Source organism: Carassius gibelio, chromosome B11 (genome assembly GCF_023724105.1).
Source record: "Carassius gibelio isolate Cgi1373 ecotype wild population from Czech Republic chromosome B11, carGib1.2-hapl.c, whole genome shotgun sequence".
NCBI lineage: Eukaryota > Metazoa > Chordata > Actinopteri > Cypriniformes > Cyprinidae > Carassius > Carassius gibelio.
The window spans coordinates 22,260,358-22,282,226 of record NC_068406.1 but is presented as its reverse complement, the minus strand read 5'-3'; the positions used below and the strand labels follow the sequence as shown (position 1 = coordinate 22,282,226).

The 21,869-nt window shown below is 37.0% G+C and overlaps 2 protein-coding genes across 2 annotated transcripts; one reads left to right on the top strand and one right to left on the bottom strand.

The window, feature by feature from the left end:
• Window positions 1-3,904: 3,904 nt before the first annotated feature.
• Window positions 3,905-9,429, top strand: LOC127968050 (keratin, type I cytoskeletal 13-like). Its single transcript, XM_052568913.1, has 6 exons — window positions 3,905-4,266; window positions 5,025-5,107; window positions 5,188-5,344; window positions 7,790-7,951; window positions 8,568-8,693; window positions 9,180-9,429. The coding sequence occupies exons 1-6, from the start codon at window positions 3,958-3,960 to the stop codon at window positions 9,399-9,401; spliced, it is 1,059 nt and encodes a 352-aa protein (XP_052424873.1). The 5' UTR covers window positions 3,905-3,957; the 3' UTR covers window positions 9,402-9,429.
• Window positions 9,430-10,047: 618 nt separating this feature from the next.
• LOC127968049 (keratin, type I cytoskeletal 50 kDa) lies at window positions 10,048-12,504 on the bottom strand. Its single transcript, XM_052568912.1, has 7 exons — window positions 11,924-12,504; window positions 11,634-11,716; window positions 11,396-11,552; window positions 11,043-11,204; window positions 10,839-10,964; window positions 10,339-10,559; window positions 10,048-10,254 (listed from the first exon to the last, which is right to left on the bottom strand). The coding sequence occupies exons 1-7, from the start codon at window positions 12,449-12,451 to the stop codon at window positions 10,128-10,130; spliced, it is 1,404 nt and encodes a 467-aa protein (XP_052424872.1). The 5' UTR covers window positions 12,452-12,504; the 3' UTR covers window positions 10,048-10,127.
• Window positions 12,505-21,869: the final 9,365 nt, after the last annotated feature.

The following is a 21,869-nucleotide window of genomic DNA, read 5'->3' as shown; positions in this document are numbered from 1 at the left end:
TTTTCAGTGCCTTTCATTTATTTGTTTCTCATCATGCATGTCTGAGCAGTTGTTGTACTGAGGAAGCGTTTTTGTTAATATAAGGTTGTTGTTGTTTTTTTTTTGTTTTTGTTTTTGTTTGTTTTTTACCAAAAACACACCATCCACCTTAAATCTAATAATGAATCACTGAGACACCTGTTCACACTGGTCTGTGATCAATGAGCTTCGTCTGTTCACATGAAACCATGTGTCAGGATTACCTCTCCTGAAACCTAGTTCAGTTAAAATCATTTACATCAGTCATCATTTACACAAACCCATATGACTTAATGCATCACGTACACCAAACTCTAGAAGATGCACAGTGCATATTCATATAATACAAGCTCTTACCAGATATAAAATGAAAGTATTAAAAATAGATATATAAATATATATAAAGAATTCACAACAGTAGATATATCTTAAATACATTTTTGTTGTTCTTATCTTTTTATGCTGTCATAGGAATGTACCTGAGCCCTCATAAAGATACGTCAAGATGAGAAGATAATATGCTTAAGAATGCTGCTTTACCAGATGTGGAACCCTGCATATGTAATTACATTTTTAGAGAATGAAAAAAGTTCTGAATGGTACTAGGTGATACTGATTCAACATTTCAAGATTTTTATTTTTATTTAATGATGTGATACTAAGTGATCTGAAGGATAAAATAAATGGTCTGACAGATGCACTTATTCATTTTTAAATTGTGATTTATAAATGTATGACTGTCACATTATGTTTTTGGATTGAAAATTAGTATTAAATTAGAGTTGTCTTATAAATAAATAACAGAATAGATAATGATGGATACTTTGTGACTTTTGTGAACAATACATTAGTAAAGAAGCAGATTAGAGTGATCCATTGAGCTCAGTTACAGTACATGAGAAAATAATATTTAAGTTGTTATCAGTCTGAACATCAAGAACTTCTGGTATGAAACCACAAATTCGACACACCCTCCTCATTAAAAAAATAAAAAAAACATGCGTGCATACCTTTTGAACCTACTAGTGATGATGCACACAATCAGGTGTTTAGGTATTTCACATTTGTAATTGAGAAATGGTTTTTAGCCGGGGTTATGAAACACTGCTCCAGAGCAGGGTTATCAGTGCTTTGGCTTATTACTGTAACTCTGTATTGCAGTGTCAGACTAGTACAGTGTGAAACGATGTGGTGATAAAATGTTGGGACTAGATGCTTATTAACTGATTACCGGTCGGTGTGGCTCATATTCTCTTGCTTTGGAAAGTCACGAGACAACGCCTCAGCGGTCGAGTGGAAATTGTCAAATAGTGATGGAAAACATGTGAATTGGAGTATAGAAGGGGTTAATTTAATCTTACTTTTTTCAACCTTTATCTTCAGTGTGGAAGTAAGCCTATGGACAATACTTCCGGTTCATTAATTTTTTTTTTACATTTATGCTTTTAGCAGACGCTTTTATCCAAAGCGACTTACAGTGCATTCAGGCTATCAGTTTTTACCTATCACGTGTTCCCAGGGAATCGAACCCCCAACCTTGCGCTTAATAACGCAATGCTCTACCCATTGAGCTACAGGAACACATTAGCCACTATACAAAAATAACAAGGAGGATGAAATTGTGCAATAAAAAGTTAAACTATTTGCACTACAACCAGTGTGTTCATAATTAAGATAATACATTAAATAATATGGTAAGGCAAACTAGTTTTCAATATCAAGCAGCAAAACAAGCTGTTTGTAAAGCTAAAACTAAACTGGACAAGGATGAGACGAAAACTAGACCCACAGAAATCACAAATGCTGCTCTTACAGAAAGAAAAAGGTGGATATTTCAGCATGTGCAAGTGCTGTTATCAGTGGCGGCTCCAGACAATTTTGATTGGGGGGGCAATGGGGGGGTCCTGGTCTTTTCAAGGGGGGTCTCATGAAAACCAACAAAAAATACAGTGGACATGGCTAATAACTGCATATTTCTGCTACTAAACAACAAAAACACCTTTGCAATGTAAACAAATGACAGGCTATATTTGTAATTCATATCCTACACAGCGCACTTTCATGTCAGGTATATTATGCATTTTTATTGACATTGATATTTTTACATTTATTTCCAGATAGATATTATTGAGTTTACAGGCTAAAGTGGTCTTGCTGTTGTAAACACTTGCTTTTGTAGAAAAAATATTTGCATCACATTTAAAATATAATTATATTTTAATTCATTTCTGAATTGTTTTTATTTTTATAATGATAATTCAGAGAATGAGAAAATCTGAATAAGCCTTACCAGTGTTGTGATAATTATTTTTACGTGTTAAAAATAAATAAGTACTGTAATATAATAAAAGTTTATTCAAATAACATAAAAAAGACCAGACCCCTCGATGCATGTGAAACTTTTCTCCCTCAAACAGCACACTAGTGTTACTTCTACACTACAGCAAAGAGTATAGAAGTTACTTCTATACTCTTTGACTACAGGCTACACACTGCAATATAAACAACGTATCTGCATGTTCTCACATCACATCGTTCTTGTAAAATAATAATAAGTAAATAAACACCAAAATCACTTCGCTGAGAATGAAACACCACTTACCAGCTGCCACGATGTTGAAAATGCAGCATGAGGAATCTTCCCGGTTGGATGAGGTCGTAGTCAGGTGAACTGTCATCATGTTGGTCATTTTATTTACGGCTAAATTATTATTAATAAATTGTACTAATATTATGATTGGGCGTGGGCAGGCATTCACAAAAGTTTATGTTATTACAAAAAAAAATTCGAGGAAATTTTGCTTTTGACAAAAGGGCACTTAAGGGGCAAAGGAGCAGGTGCTCAAGTGAACCGGTTCTTTCGGACAATTCGATCAAATAAACCAGTTGAAAAAAAAAATGGTTCACCGGTTCTTTTGCGCTCGATGTAATGCCGTCATTGGCGATGATTGCCCTTCATTCAAGCCTTCAGTTTACCCGCGCTTATAACATTAGCACAGAATCAGTTCAGAATCAATCACCAAAAGAATCAGTTCGGTTCAGATGCGCTCTGTGTCAGTCTGCTTCACGCTGAATCACACATGCGCAGTTATCATCAGCTCATCGGTTCTCGAATCGGACGCGTCCGACAGAAACGGTTCTCGGTTCAGTGTATGAATAAATGTCGAAATAATTATTATTTATTATTGTTCTGCGTAGTTTGAAGAGAAACATTTTTGGATCTTTATCCCGCATATATATATATTTTTTAATCAGGAAGAGGCTGGGGGGTCAAATGGGGGGTCAAGGCATTTTTTGGCAGGGTCTTGAGACCCCCCAAGACCCCCCCTGGCGCCGCCGGTGGCTGTTATAAACATGTTACATACTTGATTCGTCCAATGACACTGACACAGCTAATATGCAAATAAGAATATTAACCAGGGTTTAGCAGTGTACAGTGTGAAACCTCAGTGTATGAATATCCAGAATTAACTGTTAACCCTAAAATTTGTCTCTCAAAACATTTCTGTTTCCCTTCCAGGTCTACAATCTTCAGTTTTTTAGCAGTCATTCTCTGAAATTGTAGGCCATGATAGAGATCTATTGTGATGACATTCAACAAGACCTTTGACCATGTGTAACACCTGGGTGTGTTCATTAAAAAAGAAACATTTACTTCTCAGATTAAGGGAAATGTTGTGATAAAAATTCTTGATAATTCAGTCCAAGACAAGAAATGTCACATTCTGACATAACTGAACGGCATAAAATATGTTGACCTTTCAGGTGCTAGAGAACAAGGGTTCATACCCACCTGTTCACAGGAAAACTAAACATCCCCTCCCACATCCTAGACAGCTATTTAAAAGATTTTTTAAAACTGACAAAGTCACAGCCAAGCATTTGCTTCTGTGTCTTGTTTCCCACTTCCACGCTTGAGACTTTAACCAGGACGGCACTATGTCTTACCCTTATTCCAGAACCCCAAGTGTTTATGGAGGAGCCGGTGGTCGAGGAACCCGGATCTCTGCATCACCCTCTTCACCAAGGGGCTTCAACCTAGCTGATGGTTTAGACCCGTCCACTGATGAGAAGGGCACCATGCAGAATCTGAATAACCGCCTGGCGTCCTACCTAGAGAAAGTGCGTTCACTGGAGAAGGCCAACGCTGAGCTGGAGCAGAAGATCAGAGAGCGGTGTGAAAATCGCCCTGATGTCACATTCGACCACACCATCTTCCTGGACCCCATCAAGGACCTGAAGAACAAAGTAAGTTCAGAATCGTAAGGAGTAAGGTGTTCTGGGTTTCGGAGGAAGAGTATGACCTGACATGCTATTTGAGGCATGATATGCAATCATGACATAAGTAATCTGTGAAACTAAAAACATAGTTTGATTTATTGTCAATAATTAAAATAAAGCTAAACTAAATTATAAATTCAATTCTAACTTAAAAAAAAAACATTAGTGTCACTATGCCTCATCAACAAATTAAAATATAAGTTTAAACACTAACACCAAATCTAAATGGAAATTTAAAAAACTAATAAAACAATTACAGAAGCACATAACAACATTAAACTGAAAATATAACAAATCCAAATATTAATACTATGATATTTTATATCTATCACTGACAACAGAACACTAATTGGCTCATGGCATTTGTATTTGTTTGGCTCTGTATATATAATTATATATATTTACTGACTGATTAGTCTGCGATGGCTCTTGACAAATATATGTTAAGAAACAGACTGAACAGGTTTGCTCTCAGACTTGGCTTTTGTTCCAGATTCTGTGGCTGTACTAAATTCCACACCAACAGCCACCTCTAAAAATAAAATGACTCCAGGTGCCAGGATGTTTATTGTGCAATAGACTAATCCACTTTTTTTCTTCTCATATGGAATTCAGTGTTCTGAGGGCGTATATTTTGTAACCTTCTAAAACAATCATCATTGACAGCCACTGTTTGTGTATAACCATCTTTATAATACAACTAACTTTCTTTTTTGTATTGGCAGATTCAATTAGCTTCCCAGGAAAATGCCACATTAATCCTGGCTGCGGATAATGCCAAACTGGCTGCTGATGACTTTAAGCTAAAGTGAGAAACTGAATATTTATGTCTTACAGTTGTTCTAATTGGTAATTAAAGGTAATTAATCCTGTGAACCATCACCGCAGGTATGAGAATGAGCTGGCCATGCGTCGGGCCATTGAAGCCGACACCGCCAATCTGAGGAAACTTCTGGATGAGTTTATCTTGAGACGGTCGGATCTGGAGATAGAGACTGAGGCTCTGAACGAAGAGCTCATCATACTGAAGAGAAACCACGAGGAGGTACGATATATGACACATATTTCCCATCCTTGCCTCGCTGAACAGTCTTCGGTGTGGTTATATGCCCATTCTGTCTCATTAAAAAATAAGTGAGTTAAAAATAAACAGAATTCAGCTCATTGTTGTTTAGTGCCACAGTGTATTATTATCTATTCTTTAAGAGCCAATTCTAGCATGTAAACACCAGTAATATTGCCATGACAGGACTTGTATTTAGGGCACTGCCCATGCGACTGGTCATTCAGATATTCCACCCACAGACTGATTCCTGTTTTACACAAAGCTGTTATATAAGCACAAATTACCTGGAAACATTGACACCCTACTGTATACAGTAAATATCCCCATGGTGATGTGGTATGGTGATGCGATTCCTGCGAAGACTCAGAGCTGTTCAAATAAACCATTTATAACTAACACTTTAGATTAGGAACACTATTCACTTTTAACTAGTTGGTTATGCATATTACTAGCAATACATTGGTGGTTTTGAATACTTACAAAGCACATATTAATGGCTTATTCTACCTAAACAGTACCTAAATAAAACCACTACAACAACTGCTGTAGCTCAGTTACTATCAAAGCAGCAAACAATGAGTTTATTGAGGGAAACTCTAAGTAAACAGGAAGTGAATATGTGTCCACTAATCTAAAGTTTTATTTAGACACGTTTGGCTCGATATTCACCTCATTTGCGTCTTCCTCGCAAATTGAAAAATGTAAATTTTTCTTGAGCAGAACATTTTCATGACGCGTTGTTGCGCAAGCCAATCAGCAAAGAACTTAATGACTTGTCTTTGTATCAGAAAACTGATGTTATTTTATTTGTATTTTTTTATTCACGCGAGTGACGCCAAAAAAAACATCCCGCGAGTAGGCCTAATCTAGAGCGATGCAAATATGTAGACTTAGACTATACCTTTGCGTACTGCTAGGTGATTAGACTCCTAGCTTAGCATATATATAAAAGTTACAGTACTTCACCAACAATAATTACTGCGACTGATAAAACTGGACTGATTTACATTGCAATTTGCGATACATATATGATATAATATCTAGAAGTTATTGCAATAAGCCAATGCATTTTTGGCCTGCTTTCTCTTTGCTATCCAATGAGGATTCATCAAGGGGATACAATATTGCTTATTATCAACTATTATTGAAAACGAATGCTGTTTCTTTGTCACTGCAAATCGCTGTAAATGTAAACATCCAGTTTTTGGGAGTCTGTCCCTAGAAGTCCATTGTGCGGTTTCGTGCCGACATTGTGAAGACAAATAAGGATTCTGTTTGTTTATGCTTTCTAAAATGCCTATTTAATTCAAAATTAGACGAGGATCTTTTCTCAGTGTGAGAATCCACCACTCCTCACATTCCAGTCTTTCCACAAACAGACGGGCACACACCCTCGTGCAAACTGAACACAGCACAGCTCTCAAAAACCTGTAACTCATATCCAGATATAAAACTACCTTATATTTCACAGTGATACACAAACTTGTAGATTCAGTTGCATACCATGAGTATATTAAAACACTGATATAAAAGAAGAATAATGTATACAGTCAAATATGTTATAGACAAATTTTCTAGGATTTTCTAGGATTTCGTGTTCACCAGTGCTGCTTTTTGTCCAAAATACAGTAGAAACAGAAATATTGTATTAGTGTCTGCATTTTAATATATTTTAAACAATTTCCATGTGATTGCAAACCTAATTTTTCAGACATAGGCCTAATTTATTGCATTTGAAAATGGTTGCACTGCTTAAAATGTAAATGTTTTTCAGGACTCTTTGATACACAGCAAGTTTGAAAACATTTATTTAAAATATAATTTAGTCTTTACTGCATTCTTAGTAAATGTAATGCGTGCTTGCTGAAAAAAAGTATCACAAAATCATAGTGAAAATAAATTTTGAACAGTATGTTTTCTAAACTGAATGAAAGGAAAATTAAAGTCTTTTATTTAAATGTGGAAAATGATTCTGGTTCTGGATGGTTCTGGAGCTGCCCATAATCAACCTTTTCAGAGATAACAGTTTCCACGCCAGAAAAATAGGGTCATTAAGAGCGTTTCTTCCTTCCTTCAGTTTTTCCCTTTTCCTCTTGTTCTTCAGCTGCCTGCTCTGCTGGGGTTTTCCGTTCCATTACATCATTTTAAACTAAACAGTAATATCTCTGGGCCTCTTGGGTCTCTGTTCATGTGTTAACGCACTCAGGCGCACGCTAAAGAAAACATTTGCTAATTTACAGCTGATAAAATTGTTGCATAATAAACAAAACAATCTAATTTTCTCCTCATATCATACAAATATGTTTGGGATTAAAAGACATGGCTCATCCCACCTTTCCCACTTATTTTTTATTCCTCTTAAATCTACAAATAGATGATTAATGCTTCTTAATGATTAATGTTCTGATATGTGTTTTTTCTCAGGAGATGTCTCTGGCTAGTGCCGAGGCTGGAGGTCAGGTGAACGTTAGTGTGGATGCAGCACCCTCTATGGACCTGAACCAGGCCATGACGGAGATCAGACAACACTATGAGGCTGTGACTGAGAAAAACCGTGAAGAGTTGGAGTCCTGGTATGAAACCAAGGTGAAGTTAAAACCACAAATGCATCTGTACTTAAGTGACTTTATTACATTTAAGTATTATTTTTGGCATCTTCAGTACATTGAAATTGAATCCCTGCACTTTTAACCAGTTCTTGATTTCTATTTTTAAATGCAAAGTACATATATGGCAGGTTATCATGAGTTCTTATCAGAAAAAAAGTCAATAATTTAAATATTTATTCAAGAACAATTAATACTTTTTGTATGAACAATTGTAATTTACTCAGGTTTTCTAGATAATTTGTCTTTCCAGTAAGTACAATTTTGACAATAACCCTAACTGTTTAGCTGAAGTACAAACTGATTGAAATTCATTGAATTTACTCCCTTTTTTTTAAGTTAAGTGGTTGCAATCAATTTCTTTTTGCTACATTTAAATATACAAATTTACTTGACTAACTTGATCTTTTTTTTTAATAAATGACCTTAAAACCACTTGCCTTAAAAAAATGTAGTAGTTTTATAGTGTATAAGTTCTTACACTTGCAGTTTTCAGTTTTAATCACATCGACTTAGTCGCTCATCTGTGATTAACAGGAAAAAATAGTTTTATAGTAGCGTGCATGTGATGTTATAGTTGTTTTTGCTGGCTGCAGATGGCCACAGTGCAACAGGAGGTGGTCACACAAAATGAAGATCTTCAGAACAGCAGAACAGAGCTGAAGGAATACACAAACACTTTACAAAGACTACAGATTGAACTGCAGACCCATCAGAGCATGGTAAACCTGCACACACCTACAATAACACATTTATTTGCAATGCAAAACTTGCTTTTCTTTACTCTCAGCAGCTCATAGGGTTGTAGGTTAAAGGGAAGAAGCAATGCATTATAATTTACAAGTCTGTGGCAACATATCTTGGCAGAACGTTTTGTGCCAGGCTGTTTTTGCTCCAGCCTCACCCCCTCTAGTTCACCAACCAGCACTCTGCCAGCTTTAACATATTAAGGGGGAATGTGCTGTAATTTCCTGTGGTTTATATGTTTAGAAGAACAAGAGATAGTGTTTCAAAAGTGTAGATTATTAGCACTGTTTCCATGTAATTCTTCCCTGCTACAAATAACAAATAACAGTCATTATAACAACTATTATTATTATATATGTATATAAATGCAGTCTACATATGCATATATAGATGTGTTTATATATATATATATATATATATATATATATATATATATATATATATATAATGTCTATGCACAGAGGTCAGCCCTTGACGGTGAACTGGAGGAAACACAGGCCCGTTATGGGGACCAGTTGGCTAGGCTTCAGGCTACTGTTAGCAGCCTGGAGCACCAGCTTAGTCAATTTCATGCTAACATTGGCAACAACAAGCGAGAGTATGAAACGCTGCTGGACGTCAAGACCAGACTGGAGCTTGAGATTGCAGAGTACAGGAGACTGCTGGATGGAGATGAGAGGTGATGCTCAAGAAAATTATTTCTTGAATATCTTGTTGAGTCTTGTTGAAATTTAATAACTTGTGATTTAGTACATGCTGAATTTGAAGTTAAAAAGTGTACTTCTTTCGCTTCTTAAATGCTTTACTGACACCAACTCTCTTTCTCTATCTGATTTAACAGGAAGTCCCAAAGTAAGTGACTGTTTTAAAATAAAAGATATATATTCCACCACTATGAAGCATTGTTATGCATTGCTAATTAACCATCTTCCTTTGTCTGTTTTTAGAAATTGTCACCAAAACAATCACAGTGGTGGAAACCGTGGTGGATGGGAGGATCATGGAGAGCAGCGAGAGTGTGGATGTTAATGAGCGAGATAACTAATCTGCTCAAAAACACACCACATGTTTTACTCATGCCTTCTGTATTGCACACTTACACAGTTAATGAAGTAATTGGGAGTTTACATTTAGTAGATATGAACATGATTATCTGAATGTGAATTAGTTTTAGTTTTTTTTTGTCTGTCTGATTTCCAGCTCTCTGTTAAATGACAATCTCACACCTGATGTACTGCAAGCACAAATGTCAAAATGTATCACCAACCTTTCAGAAACAATGCTTTGATATTGACTTAAAACAGTAAACAGATTTAACATGACACAAACCACGGCTTCACTGATTTTATTCTCAAAAAATGGGTCACAGTGGAAGGCCTGAAAACTGGCGTGACAGTCATGTTTGGTGTTTATTTTGTAGTACTTGACACCACTTTCCCATCAACAATGTCTTCCTCAATGGTCTTCACCGTGATGGTTTTAGTAGAGCTCACTACTCCTCCTCCTCCTCCTCCTCCCCCACCACTTGTGCTGAAACTGACAAAAAAGAGAAAGTCTTCAGAAATGGCAATGAGAACGCTCATTTTGCAGGATCACTATCAGTTTTCCAACATCTCCTACCTGGTTGCTCCTCCGTCCAGCAGTCTCCTGTACTCCGCGATCTCCATCTCCAGCCGGGTCTTGATGTCCAACAGCATTTGGTACTCCTGAGATTGTCTGTCCATGTCACCTCTGAGGTGAACGATCTGCTCCTCCAGACTTGTTACACGAGCCTGTAGCTGAGTCAGCTGTATGGAGTAACGCGATTCTGTATCTGCAAGAGTTCCCTCAAGAGACCTTTTCTGTAGAATAGAGAGAAGGTGGTATTTATTAGCACAGACTGGAATAATAAGTATATATTGGGTTAAAAAAAAAAAACAGCCTGCCAAACTTAACCCAGCCTAAGATGATTGTCTTATCAGGTTCCGAGCATTGTCAGGATTGTCTAGGTTGCTGGTTTCAGAGGGGTTAAGCAATTTATACAAATATCTCCAAGCAGAGTACCAGCTTGGAGACCAATTACACCAGCTAAGACCAGAATGGCTTAAAATGTTGGGATAGATGGATCTTAAAACACTTACTTTACTGAGTTCAGATTGTAACTCGATCTCCAGGCCTTGAAGGGTGCGTCTAAGCTCAGTGACTTCAGTCTTGGACACTTGGAGGGTCTCTGTATTGGCGGTCACCTCCTTAGTCAGTGTCTCTGACTGCAGATAAATAACAATCCGAGTTTAGTTACGCCTCACCAAAGACCAAAACTCGGCTAATCTTGTGCTTTGTTTTACCTTGGTTTGGAACCAGGCATCTAGCTCCCGCTGGTTTTTGGCACTGACTCCCTCGTACTGCTCTCGGATCTCAGCCATCACGCGGCTCAGATCCTCCTGAGGAGCTGCATCCACCTCCACATTCACTGTGCCAGTCATCTGACTACGCATGGATGCCAGTTCCTACATAGAGAAGAACGTGAGATGATTTGTGACCCCTGAGGCACATTCCCTGAAATGTATAGCGCTTATCAGCATCACATTTGACTGCTTTGTTAGTTCATTTTATGGCAAGGTCAGAGGAACATATGTTTTTTGACATGATCAATGTTGATAACAATCAAACAGCATGATTGAATTTGACAGGTTTTTACCTCCTCGTGGTTCTTCTTGAGATAGATAAGCTCCTCCTTTAAGCCTTCAATCTGCATCTCCAGGTCGGATCTTGCCAGTGTCAGCTCATCAAGGAGTCTCTTCAGCCCAGCGATATCTGCTTCCACAGATTGACGCATGGCCAACTCATTCTCATACCTGAATGAATCACACAGAGTGGCTTATTAGTAACTTTTCCCCTAAGAATAAGGGTTGCATACACTGTAGGTTTGCACTTACTTGGTCTTGAAGTCGTCAGTGGCCAATTTTGCGTTATCGATGGCCAGGTAGACTCCCCCATTGATGCGAGTGGCATCTTGGATCTGTCAGAGACAAATAATTATGATTTTGCAAATGCATAGCTTTCAAATATGCATTAATAAGATCTACATGCAAAGATATGTCTGTTGAACCCATTTTGGGAGGTAACAATTTGATGTGCAAAAAACTCAATGAGTATATGACCACACCCTTATTCCTGCAGTTATGAAAACAGTATCTTGTGCACGAGACGTTTACAATAGCAGTACCATATCTTGCAGGTCGCTGATTGTAGCATGGTAGGCAGAGTAATCTCTCGCATCAGGTGAGGTTTTGTTCTCCAAAAACTGTCTGATCTTTAGCTCGAGATCTCCATTGGCCTTCTCCAGTGAGTGCACCTTCTCCAGGTAGGTTGCCAGACGGTCGTTTAGGTTCTGCATGGTTGCTTTCTCACTGACGTTCACTTTGGCGTCCATATCGCCTCCTCCGAAGCCTCCTCCGGCGCCACTGCCATAGCCAAACCCTCCTCCGCCACCAGAGCCACCACCAAAGCCATAGCTGGCTCCACCGCCGCCTCCACCACCAGATGCAAAGGTTCTTGTCCCAGTGGAGATACGGACCCCGTGGCCTCCTGCACCCCCATACACACTGCCAGCACGCATTGCGCTTATATGGCCCCCGCCTCCACCACCAATCCCAGATGACCGAGACATGCTTCCCATAGAAGGACCACGCATGGAGCTTCCACCTATACCCCCTCCAGAAGACATGAAACTCTGGCGGCTAAAGGACGTCATTGCTGGGGTGCGGAGGAGATGGTCTTTTTGCTGGAAGGAGAGGGAATGTGGCGCACAGACGAGGCTGATTGATTTTTATATGTTTGTGGGATGAGGTAAGGGGTGGGTGGAGGTAGAGATGGAGGAGGGGGTGAGGGGAGAGTATGAACTCAAAACTTCATTCTCCGCCCAACATGCCTAGAGGCAGAGGATCTGGCAGGTGAACTAATACGAATGTTGGAATGAGCTCTGAGTGAGAGCTCGTAGCCCAGGGATATGTGCAAAGACAAGAAACACCAAGTCACATCTTATCTCAAAACATGAATGCATTCATAACCTGCAAGATTTATCACAGGATGTGATTGTTTTGATGTGTAGACCTTGATTTTCCCATGCATGTTTGCACAGGGTCTCATGTTACTGCCATAAGGTTTGTGTTACAGGCTTCATAACATGCGCACTGACAGGATGACCTGCGCCTGCCAGCGGGGTTTCCTAAGCAACAGAGTGCTGGAAGTGATAAACACTTATAAACAGCGAGCTAAAACCACACAGTGAAATGGGCTTTTGCTCTTGGAATGCTGTCAGCTTCCCCAGAACAGACCTCCCTTTGTCTTTTCAAATATGAACAGAACAAAAAAACAGAGGGAGAGATACATGTTCCAAAGTGAACTTTTAAATTGCACAAGAGCCATCTGGAGACATACTTGCATGGTGCTTACCGTCTTGCGTAACAGTCTTTTTCTGAGAGCTGAAGCCATTACTCAGATACGCCACTCCAGAAGTCTTTACTTTTATCACCCAAAATTCTCGTATGTGTATGAAAGTTTAAAATGAGAGCTGAAGCATTGCTTTGGAAGGCATTACCATGCAATTCAACCGGTTCATTTCTATCAGCAGCTTTTTAAGCATCAATGAAAAGGCTGCTGCATTAAGATACATCAGTAGCGTAATTGCTAGTTTGAAACATTTACAAACTTACTATATACCCTTGTATAGCTATCATTACAAAATCAAATGAAAAGGTGCTTAGTGAATTTAGTGAAGGCTATATATCAAGTGATTAATCGCGTTTAACTGAGTGAATGTGCCTGCAGTTATAAGGAGTTGAATGATGTGAATTTCATGAGATACTGAATCACAAGATTTATTTGATCCATGTGTTGGTTCCGAACAAGTTCTTTCTTGCTCTGTTTTTAATCACAAATTCAGAGAACATTTTCCTGGATTAAAAGATCACCTTGTTAATGCAAGACCATGAGCATATCGATTTACAGGACACTTTTGTAAGCATGTCATGCAGGAGTTAATCTATTAATGAATTTTAAATCAGCCTTTTTCTGTGAGAATTTTCTTCTGATAAAAAAGGAGAATTGCAAATCTGCAATGCACTAAGAGAGATATGGGAGGAAATAATTTATTTAAATTCATTTGCTTTTACTCATGAAACGTCCCTGATGAAAAAAAAAATTATAGATCCATCACAGAAATTCTAATGGTTTCCACTACAAATACCATTACAAACACTACAAACCATCACTTTTTTGAACCATTAAAACCATTAAAAAAATTATGTAGTGTGTTATTATGTAGACACATAGGCAAACAATTACCAGTAACAAACTCACAGGGTCCTTTAGAGTTTCCATTAAAACCAGTAGGTTACAAGTCCCATTATAACCAGTAAAACCATTACAAATTATGTGATGGTTTCCATAGCTTTTTTTTCAGGAGGTGATAGCATTCCCCTATGATACCTTTCATTCACACGCAAAATATTTGCGTTAGCTAGTAAAAGAAGTGACACACTGAGAAACTTTAAGGCTGCTCACAAAAACATCGTAATATAGGCTAGATTTCCCTCCAACCTATTTTTTTATATGAAACAAATAAAGCAGCATTGATATAATAATATGAAATGGGAGGAAAATAATCAGTAAAAGAGTTTGCAAGTGAACACATGCAACATGTTTGAGAGAAAACAAAAACATTCAAATATTTTTTTCCTCATATCTCATAATTAATCTATCAACATGTCCCTTTAGGGCTTTCATATCATTTTCCTTCATCATTTTGCAAAGTCTCTCCAAAGAATACAAAACTTTTGTAAATTTCAGTTTATCAGAGTAATAAAAACTTTTGTGGATAAATGCAAAAACATATCATTTAAATATAAAAATATAAATAAATTACAAAAAAAAAAAAATCTTACTATCACCTTCTCCCTTATTGTCATTGCAGTTAGGTTTCTCAAGGAACGAGGAACTTTTTCAAATTAAAATATGATATATGTACAAAGATGTATACTGCTGAATGAACCAAAGACTTTAATCAAAAACTGTGATAAAGCAGCCTACATCTTCTTTTTCTTTTCCTATTCGATCTTCAATCATTTTTGCCTTTGACTTTATAACATGGTTCTTCTAGTCTCGGTGCTTATGTGTTGCAGACGTTTTGTGTTTCTTTGCACAGGGTGTGGTACAGTCATAAATCTGCTCCATATTTTAGATAGCAGCATTACTAATAATTAGCAATTGCAAAATGACCTGATCTGGTAAAATAATACTTCATTGTATTGTATTGATATCTTTATTAAGGAAAGCAGTTACATTACTGGTCAAATGTGAGATGCTTAAACTTTCATAAACCGTTTTTATTTCACAGACAATGAAAACACTGTCTGGGACAAACAGGGATTCATCTGAAACTCAGATTTTATAGACTGAACTGGTTTTTCTTGTCTTGTAGTAGCATAGTAGTAAAAAGATACGTGCAGAGTATCTATAATAGAACAATGCATTGTTTTAGAGTTCATCCGGAAAGTATTCACAGCGCTTCACTTTTTCCACATTTTGTCATGGTACAGCCTTATTCCAAAATGGATTCAATTCATTATTTTTCTCCAGATTCTAAAAAATTAATAAGTTTGAAATTGTAGCAAATTTATATATATATATTCAAAACTTTTGCCATTACACTCAAAATTTAGCTCAGGTGCATCCTGTAACTATCCTGTATAATCCTTGAGACATTTCAAAAATTTTGGGATTGGATTGGAGTCCACTTGTGGTAAATTCAGTTGATTGGACATGATTTAGAAAGGCACACACCTGTATATATAAGCAGGGGTGCACATAATTTTTTCAGCCTGGTTCTCATAACAAATCCTGGAGATATGGTTTGGTCCTCACACTAAAAACAAAATGCTAATATTTACTCCTAATTTCTTTGTTTGCCTCTTTAAGAAGAATCGCTTTATGTAATCCCCAATTTCAAGTCGCTTTGAATAAAAGAGTCTGAAAATAAATACATTAAAAGCATTTTCATCATCATATTCAAACTTAAAATCAGCAGGCTTTTATTTTGGCGGGAGGCCGGCAAGTAAATATACGCGTTTCTGGTTTTAGCGCTTTTGCTGATTACTGTAAAAGAGCGTCAGGGGATGAATGTCACAGTTTTGCATTGTGCTTTGAAAACGGCATGACATAGCCTAGATTTATGCTGTCAGGTTGAAAATAAAACTTATATAGTACAGTCTGTGATCTAAAATGGTAAGTGTGTATTAACAGCTGTCAACCATGTCGGTATGCAAATGCACTGTCAGAACATATTTATATAACGTATTTTTTATTTTGGTCACGCATGCGGACCTGCTGACCACTTATGTGCACCCCTGTATATAAGGTCTCAAGGTGAACAGTGTATTTCAGAGCACAAACTAAGCCATGAAATCCAAGGAATTGTCTGAAGGAATCCGAGACAGGATTGTATCGAGGTACAATGGCCTCCGTGGCAGCATCATGCTCTGGTGATGTTTTTCAGCGGCAAGAACTGGGAAACTAGTCAGGTTCAAGGGGAAAGTAATTGCAGCGATGTACAGAGACAGTCCTCAGACTGGGGTGACGGTTCGTCTTCCAACAGGGCAACAACCATAAGCACACAGCCAAGATAACAAAGGAGTGGATATGGGTCAACTCTGTGAATGTCCTTGAGTGCCCCAGCCAGGACCCCGACTTGTACATCTGAAAATGGCTGTGCACTGATGCTCCCCATCGGTCACCGTGGTTTTGCCAAGTGCAACATGTTCCTAGATCAACATCTTTTATTGACCCTGGATCAAAATTAATTTCCAAAAATATAACTTATCCACTTAACCTAACCCTACCCATAATCTATCCCTAAAATCAGAGTGAAATGATGGTTGAATAACAAGGCTGTACAAGCAACCCAACTCTTGTTGTAAGGCCAAAATGGAAAATTCCTAATTGGATTGGTTCACTGGAATGTCATTCCAGGATCAACATGTTGCACTTGGTGAAATCACGTTCACCCATCCCATTTAACCTGATGGAGCTTGAGAGGTACTGCAAAGAAGAATGTGAGAAACTGCCCAAAAATAGGTGTGCCAAGCTTGTAGCATCATATTCAGAGACTTGAGGCTGTAAAGATGCTTCAACAAAGTATTGAGCTTTCAAAAGATTTCAAGATTTCAACGTTGTCTTCTTTCACGTTGTCATTATGGGGTGTTGTCTGTAGAATTTGGAGGAAAAAATTAATTTAATCCATTTTGGAATAATGCTGTAACATAAAATGCTGTGAATTCTTCACATGGCCTCCCCTATTCAATTCAATTCAATTCAAGTTTATTTGTATAGCGCTTTTTACAAAACAAATCGTTACAAAGCAACTTTACAGAAAATTATGTTTCTACAATATTTAGTAGTAGCTAGTAGTTTGTGCACATTTGACAGGATTTTAGAAAAACTAAAAAATAATAATAATACAAGACGTAGTCAGCTAGACGATGAACTATCAATATTATTAATTAAGTTATTATATGATTAAGTCACACATTTAGGAATAATTGTTAGTTCTGTTTGTTCATTCAGGGTTAGCATCATCTGAGGTCCTCTGAGGGTCAGCATCATCTCTTCTCAGGTGTTCTGGATCCAGACTGGAGCTTGTGTAAATCCTAGTTACCACGGGATGTGAATCCCGTGGCAAAACATAGAAACAAAATACAGACATCATTAGCATAGCTGCTGATCCAACAAAGTAAAATTAGTTTAACCCAAGCTAATGAATAAAAATGCACCTTTGATCAGATGCAACTACACTCACAATTAAAAAGATACATTATTCGAATGCTTGGCGAAAGAGATGTGTTTTTAATCTAGATTTAAACAAAGAGAGTGTGTCTGAACCCCGAACATTATCAGGAAGGCTATTCCAGAGTTTGGGAGCCAAATGTGAGAAGGCTCTACCTCCTTTAGTGGACTTTGCTATCCTAGGAACTACTAAAAGTCCAGCGTTTTGTGACCTTAGGGTGCGTGATGGGTTGTAACGTGGTAGAAGGCTAGTTAGGTACGCAGGAGCTAAACCATTTAGGGCCTTATAGGTAAGTAATGATAATTTGTAACTGATGCGGAACTTAATAGGTAGCCAGTGCAGAGACTGTAAAATTGGGGTAATATGATCATATTTTCTTGACCTCGTAAGGACTCTCGCTGCTGCATTTTGGACGACCTGTAGCTTGTTTATTGAAGAAGCAGGACAACCACCTAGAAGTGCATTACAATAGTCCAGTCTAGAGGTCATGAATGCATGAACTAGCTTTTCTGCATCAGAAACAGATAACATGTTTCGTAGCTTGGCAATGTTTCTAAGATGGAAGAATGCAATTTTTGTAACATTGGAAATATGATTTTCAAAAGACAAATTGCTGTCTAATATAACACCCAGATTTCTGACTGTAGAGGAAGTAACAGTACATCCGTCTAGTTGCAGATTGTAATCTACAAGATTCTGTGTAGTGTTTTTTGGTCCAATAATTAATATCTCCGTCTTATCCGAATTTAATTGGAGAAAATTCTTTGTCATCCAATCTTTTACATTTTTAACACACTCTGTTAGCTTAGATAATTGGGAAGTTTCATCTGGTCTCGTTGATATATATAGCTGAGTATCATCAGCATAACAGTGGAAGCTAATTCCGTATTTTCTAATAATATTACCAAGGGGCAACATGTATATTGAAAATAGAAGGGGACCTAGGACGGATCCTTGTGGCACTCCATATTTTACTGATGATAAATGAGATGACTCCCCATTTAAGTAAACAAAATGGTAGCGATCGGACAGGTAGGATCTAAACCATCTTAGAGCCTGCCCTTGAATACCTGTATAGTTTTGTAATCGATCTATGAGTATGTCATGATCTATGGTGTCGAACGCAGCACTAAGATCAAGTAAGACTAGAAATGAGATGCAGCCTTGGTCTGACGCAAGGAGCAGGTCATTTGTAATTTTAACAAGTGCAGTTTCTGTGCTATGGTGGGGCCTGAAACCTGACTGAAATTCTTCATACAGATCATTTTTATGCAGGAAGGTGCTCAATTGAGCAGACACAACTTTTTCTAAAATTTTAGACATAAATGGAAGATTTGAAATAGGCCTATAATTTGCCAGTACACTAGGATCTAGTTTTGGTTTCTTAATAAGAGGCTTGATAACCGCCAGCTTGAATGGTTTTGGGACCTATGACCTGTGTTGTTTGCAAAGTCTTTCAAAGTCTATTCTGCTGTTGCTTGAAAGTAGCCAAATCTTACTAATATAATATAAATATCATACTGTAAAAATAATTCACATTTGTTTTCCTGTCTCACACATGGAATTTAAATCTTTATACACTTACTTGTGAGAACAGCATCAAAAACTTTAAAAACTCTTACCATTAGCAGATGATTTATTGTAATAAGAGTAGATGTATGAAAACTAGATATATTTCTGCTTGCAAACAGAAAAACCATTTTGATCATAATCATGAGTTTCTGAAAATGTGCAGCTTTAGCAGTGATGCAATCATTCGTGTTACTGTAGGTCAGAGACAGGTCTGAAGATCTTCGAACAGTTCAAATATCTCTTCTAGGAGTGTAGCAAGGAATATGAGTCTCTTTCTGCCCTGCCCTGCCCTGCATGAAGCACAAGTGGCTAGAATTACATCTATCTAGGATTCAGAGGTTTGAATGACTTTTGTCTTTTGTTGAGGTAACACCCTGTTATCGCCTGCAGGATCCCGCTTTATGACTCACTGCGGTCTCAGGCTTCCTGTTTTCTTCACCCCTCTTCATGACAATACTCGCTGTTCTCAGCAGCACTGATGAACATCTGTGCAAATTCATTGCAAATAATATCTGTGCTTCACAGACTTAGAGGAACTGAGGGTTGAATCACACATGGTGATTATTGGGTATGGCATGAAAAGAATAATTATCTTGCACCATAAAAATAACAAGAGTACTTTCTTTTCCCGCTTTCATGTTGGGATCCTAGCACATTATTACAGTTGATAAATATAAGACATTACTAACGCAGCACGGTATAAAATGTGAGATGGAAGGAAACGGAGATTTCAAAATGTTTGCATTAAATGGAGAAACTTTTTTAAATATTCAGTGTAATTTAAGAAATTAAATGAAAGAAAAGGATTCATTAATAAAGATATTTTTTATAGTTTTACTGTATTGTCTATTAAATAAATGCAACCTTGAGTTATTATTAAACCAGTTTTTGCTGCTTAATATTTTTAGTGGATATTGTTTTACACTATAATTCAAAAGTGGGGTAAGATTAAAAAATATCACTTTTTCTTAAAAAACATTTAAATACTTACTCAGCAAGGATGCATTCAATTTACATACAAATGACAGTAAAGATATTTAGAATATTTTAAAATATGCTATTATTTTGATCTTTCTATTCATTAAATAATCTTAGAAATATATAGCATTGTTTCTACACAACATTAATCAGTAAAATTGCTTAATAAGACATTTTTCTTGATACCAATTCAGCATATTAAAACTTATTTGAAAGGACTGTGTGACACTGAAGACTGGAGTAATGATGCTGAAAATTCATATTGTTCATAGAAAACAGTTTTCTTAAATAGTAATAATACTGTTATAATAATAATTCACCATACTGTTTTTGACCAAATAAATGCAGCCTTGGTCAACGTGAACTTCTGATCTAAATAGTGCATATGCATCACAAACTACTATTTCAATTTGATAAACTTTTTTCCTCAGAAAATGTCTAAAATTTAATCCAAGTAGTGTCATGAAGAATAAGAGAAAAAGACTATCTGTGTAAACTGTTGGAATGATTCCCAGTCCTGCGTTATGTATTCTATAAATACAGTTTATTCTTTTGTCTGCCTACACAAACAAGGATTCACAGAACCAAACCTGAGCTGAGTGATATTTGAGGACTATGAGGAAATACTGTGGCTGTTGTCTGTGAGGCAGAGCAGCTGTGTTTATACTGGATCTGTCATAGGTGTGAATGAGCTTGACTAAACTAGTTTTCTCTGCTGACTCATTTATTCATCTGATGCCATCTCAGAGCTTTTTAGTCAGCGGCCTGAAAACAGTGAATTTGTACTCTCAATTATGTGTATTAAGTAATGTAAATGAATAACTTTTCATAAAGATGAAGTATTTCAAGACTTCAGCTCAACGTTAAACAAAGAAAAAAGATCATTGTAACACACTCAGTTCCTCCAATCAGAAACAAGCTAGAGTGATGACATATAATCTGCCCATTTTAAAACTGCCCCCAAACTTTTTTCCTCTGCATATCATGTGTACGGCTCCGAACACTAGTAATCTTTATTATCAAGGAGCAATAAAGTCTTTATATTAGAATATCACCCAAGATTCTGTTCATCACTGTGCAAAAAGGTTTTAATTCCTGTCTCATATTTCAAAACCAGTTAACAATAAAATGCACAAGATATACAGAGTAAAGAGAACTGTTTTTATTTTATTCCTTCTATCTTTGCAAGAATATAACAGGCATACCCCCCACCAACTTTAATGTTTTACCTGAATTCCCACAGCTTGTGAGCTCAAAATAAATCTCTCATTTAGAAATACTAAGTATACTATTTTAAAACCTGCTTTAAAAAGTAATTTACCCATTAACCAAACAGTTTATCATTGTATTATCCTTTGAGCTTACTTTGGACTTGTGTTGTAATGTAAGAAAAAACATTTAGCAGAATCATGCATTAATCAAAATCAAGTACATAAGCAGTTCTTCTTGCTCAGCACACGATTGCTCAATATGAGATTACCAGTAAGCTTACATTAGAAAGTCATCTTAATGTTGATATATGTATCCATCTTTTGAGATTCTGATTGTATAATTAAAAAAATTGTGAAGGGATAGTTCTTCCTTAAATTATTCCAAACCTAATTTAATTATTTCTCCTTTTTTTTCTGCTGAACACGAAAGAAGATAACCAAACAGGTTCTGGTCCACATTTACATCCATTTTATCTCTTTCCATACTTTGTGAGTCAATGGGGTCCAACAGTTTCTTCACAATACCTTCTTCTGTGTTCAGCAGAAGAAAGAAACTCATTCCGGTTTGG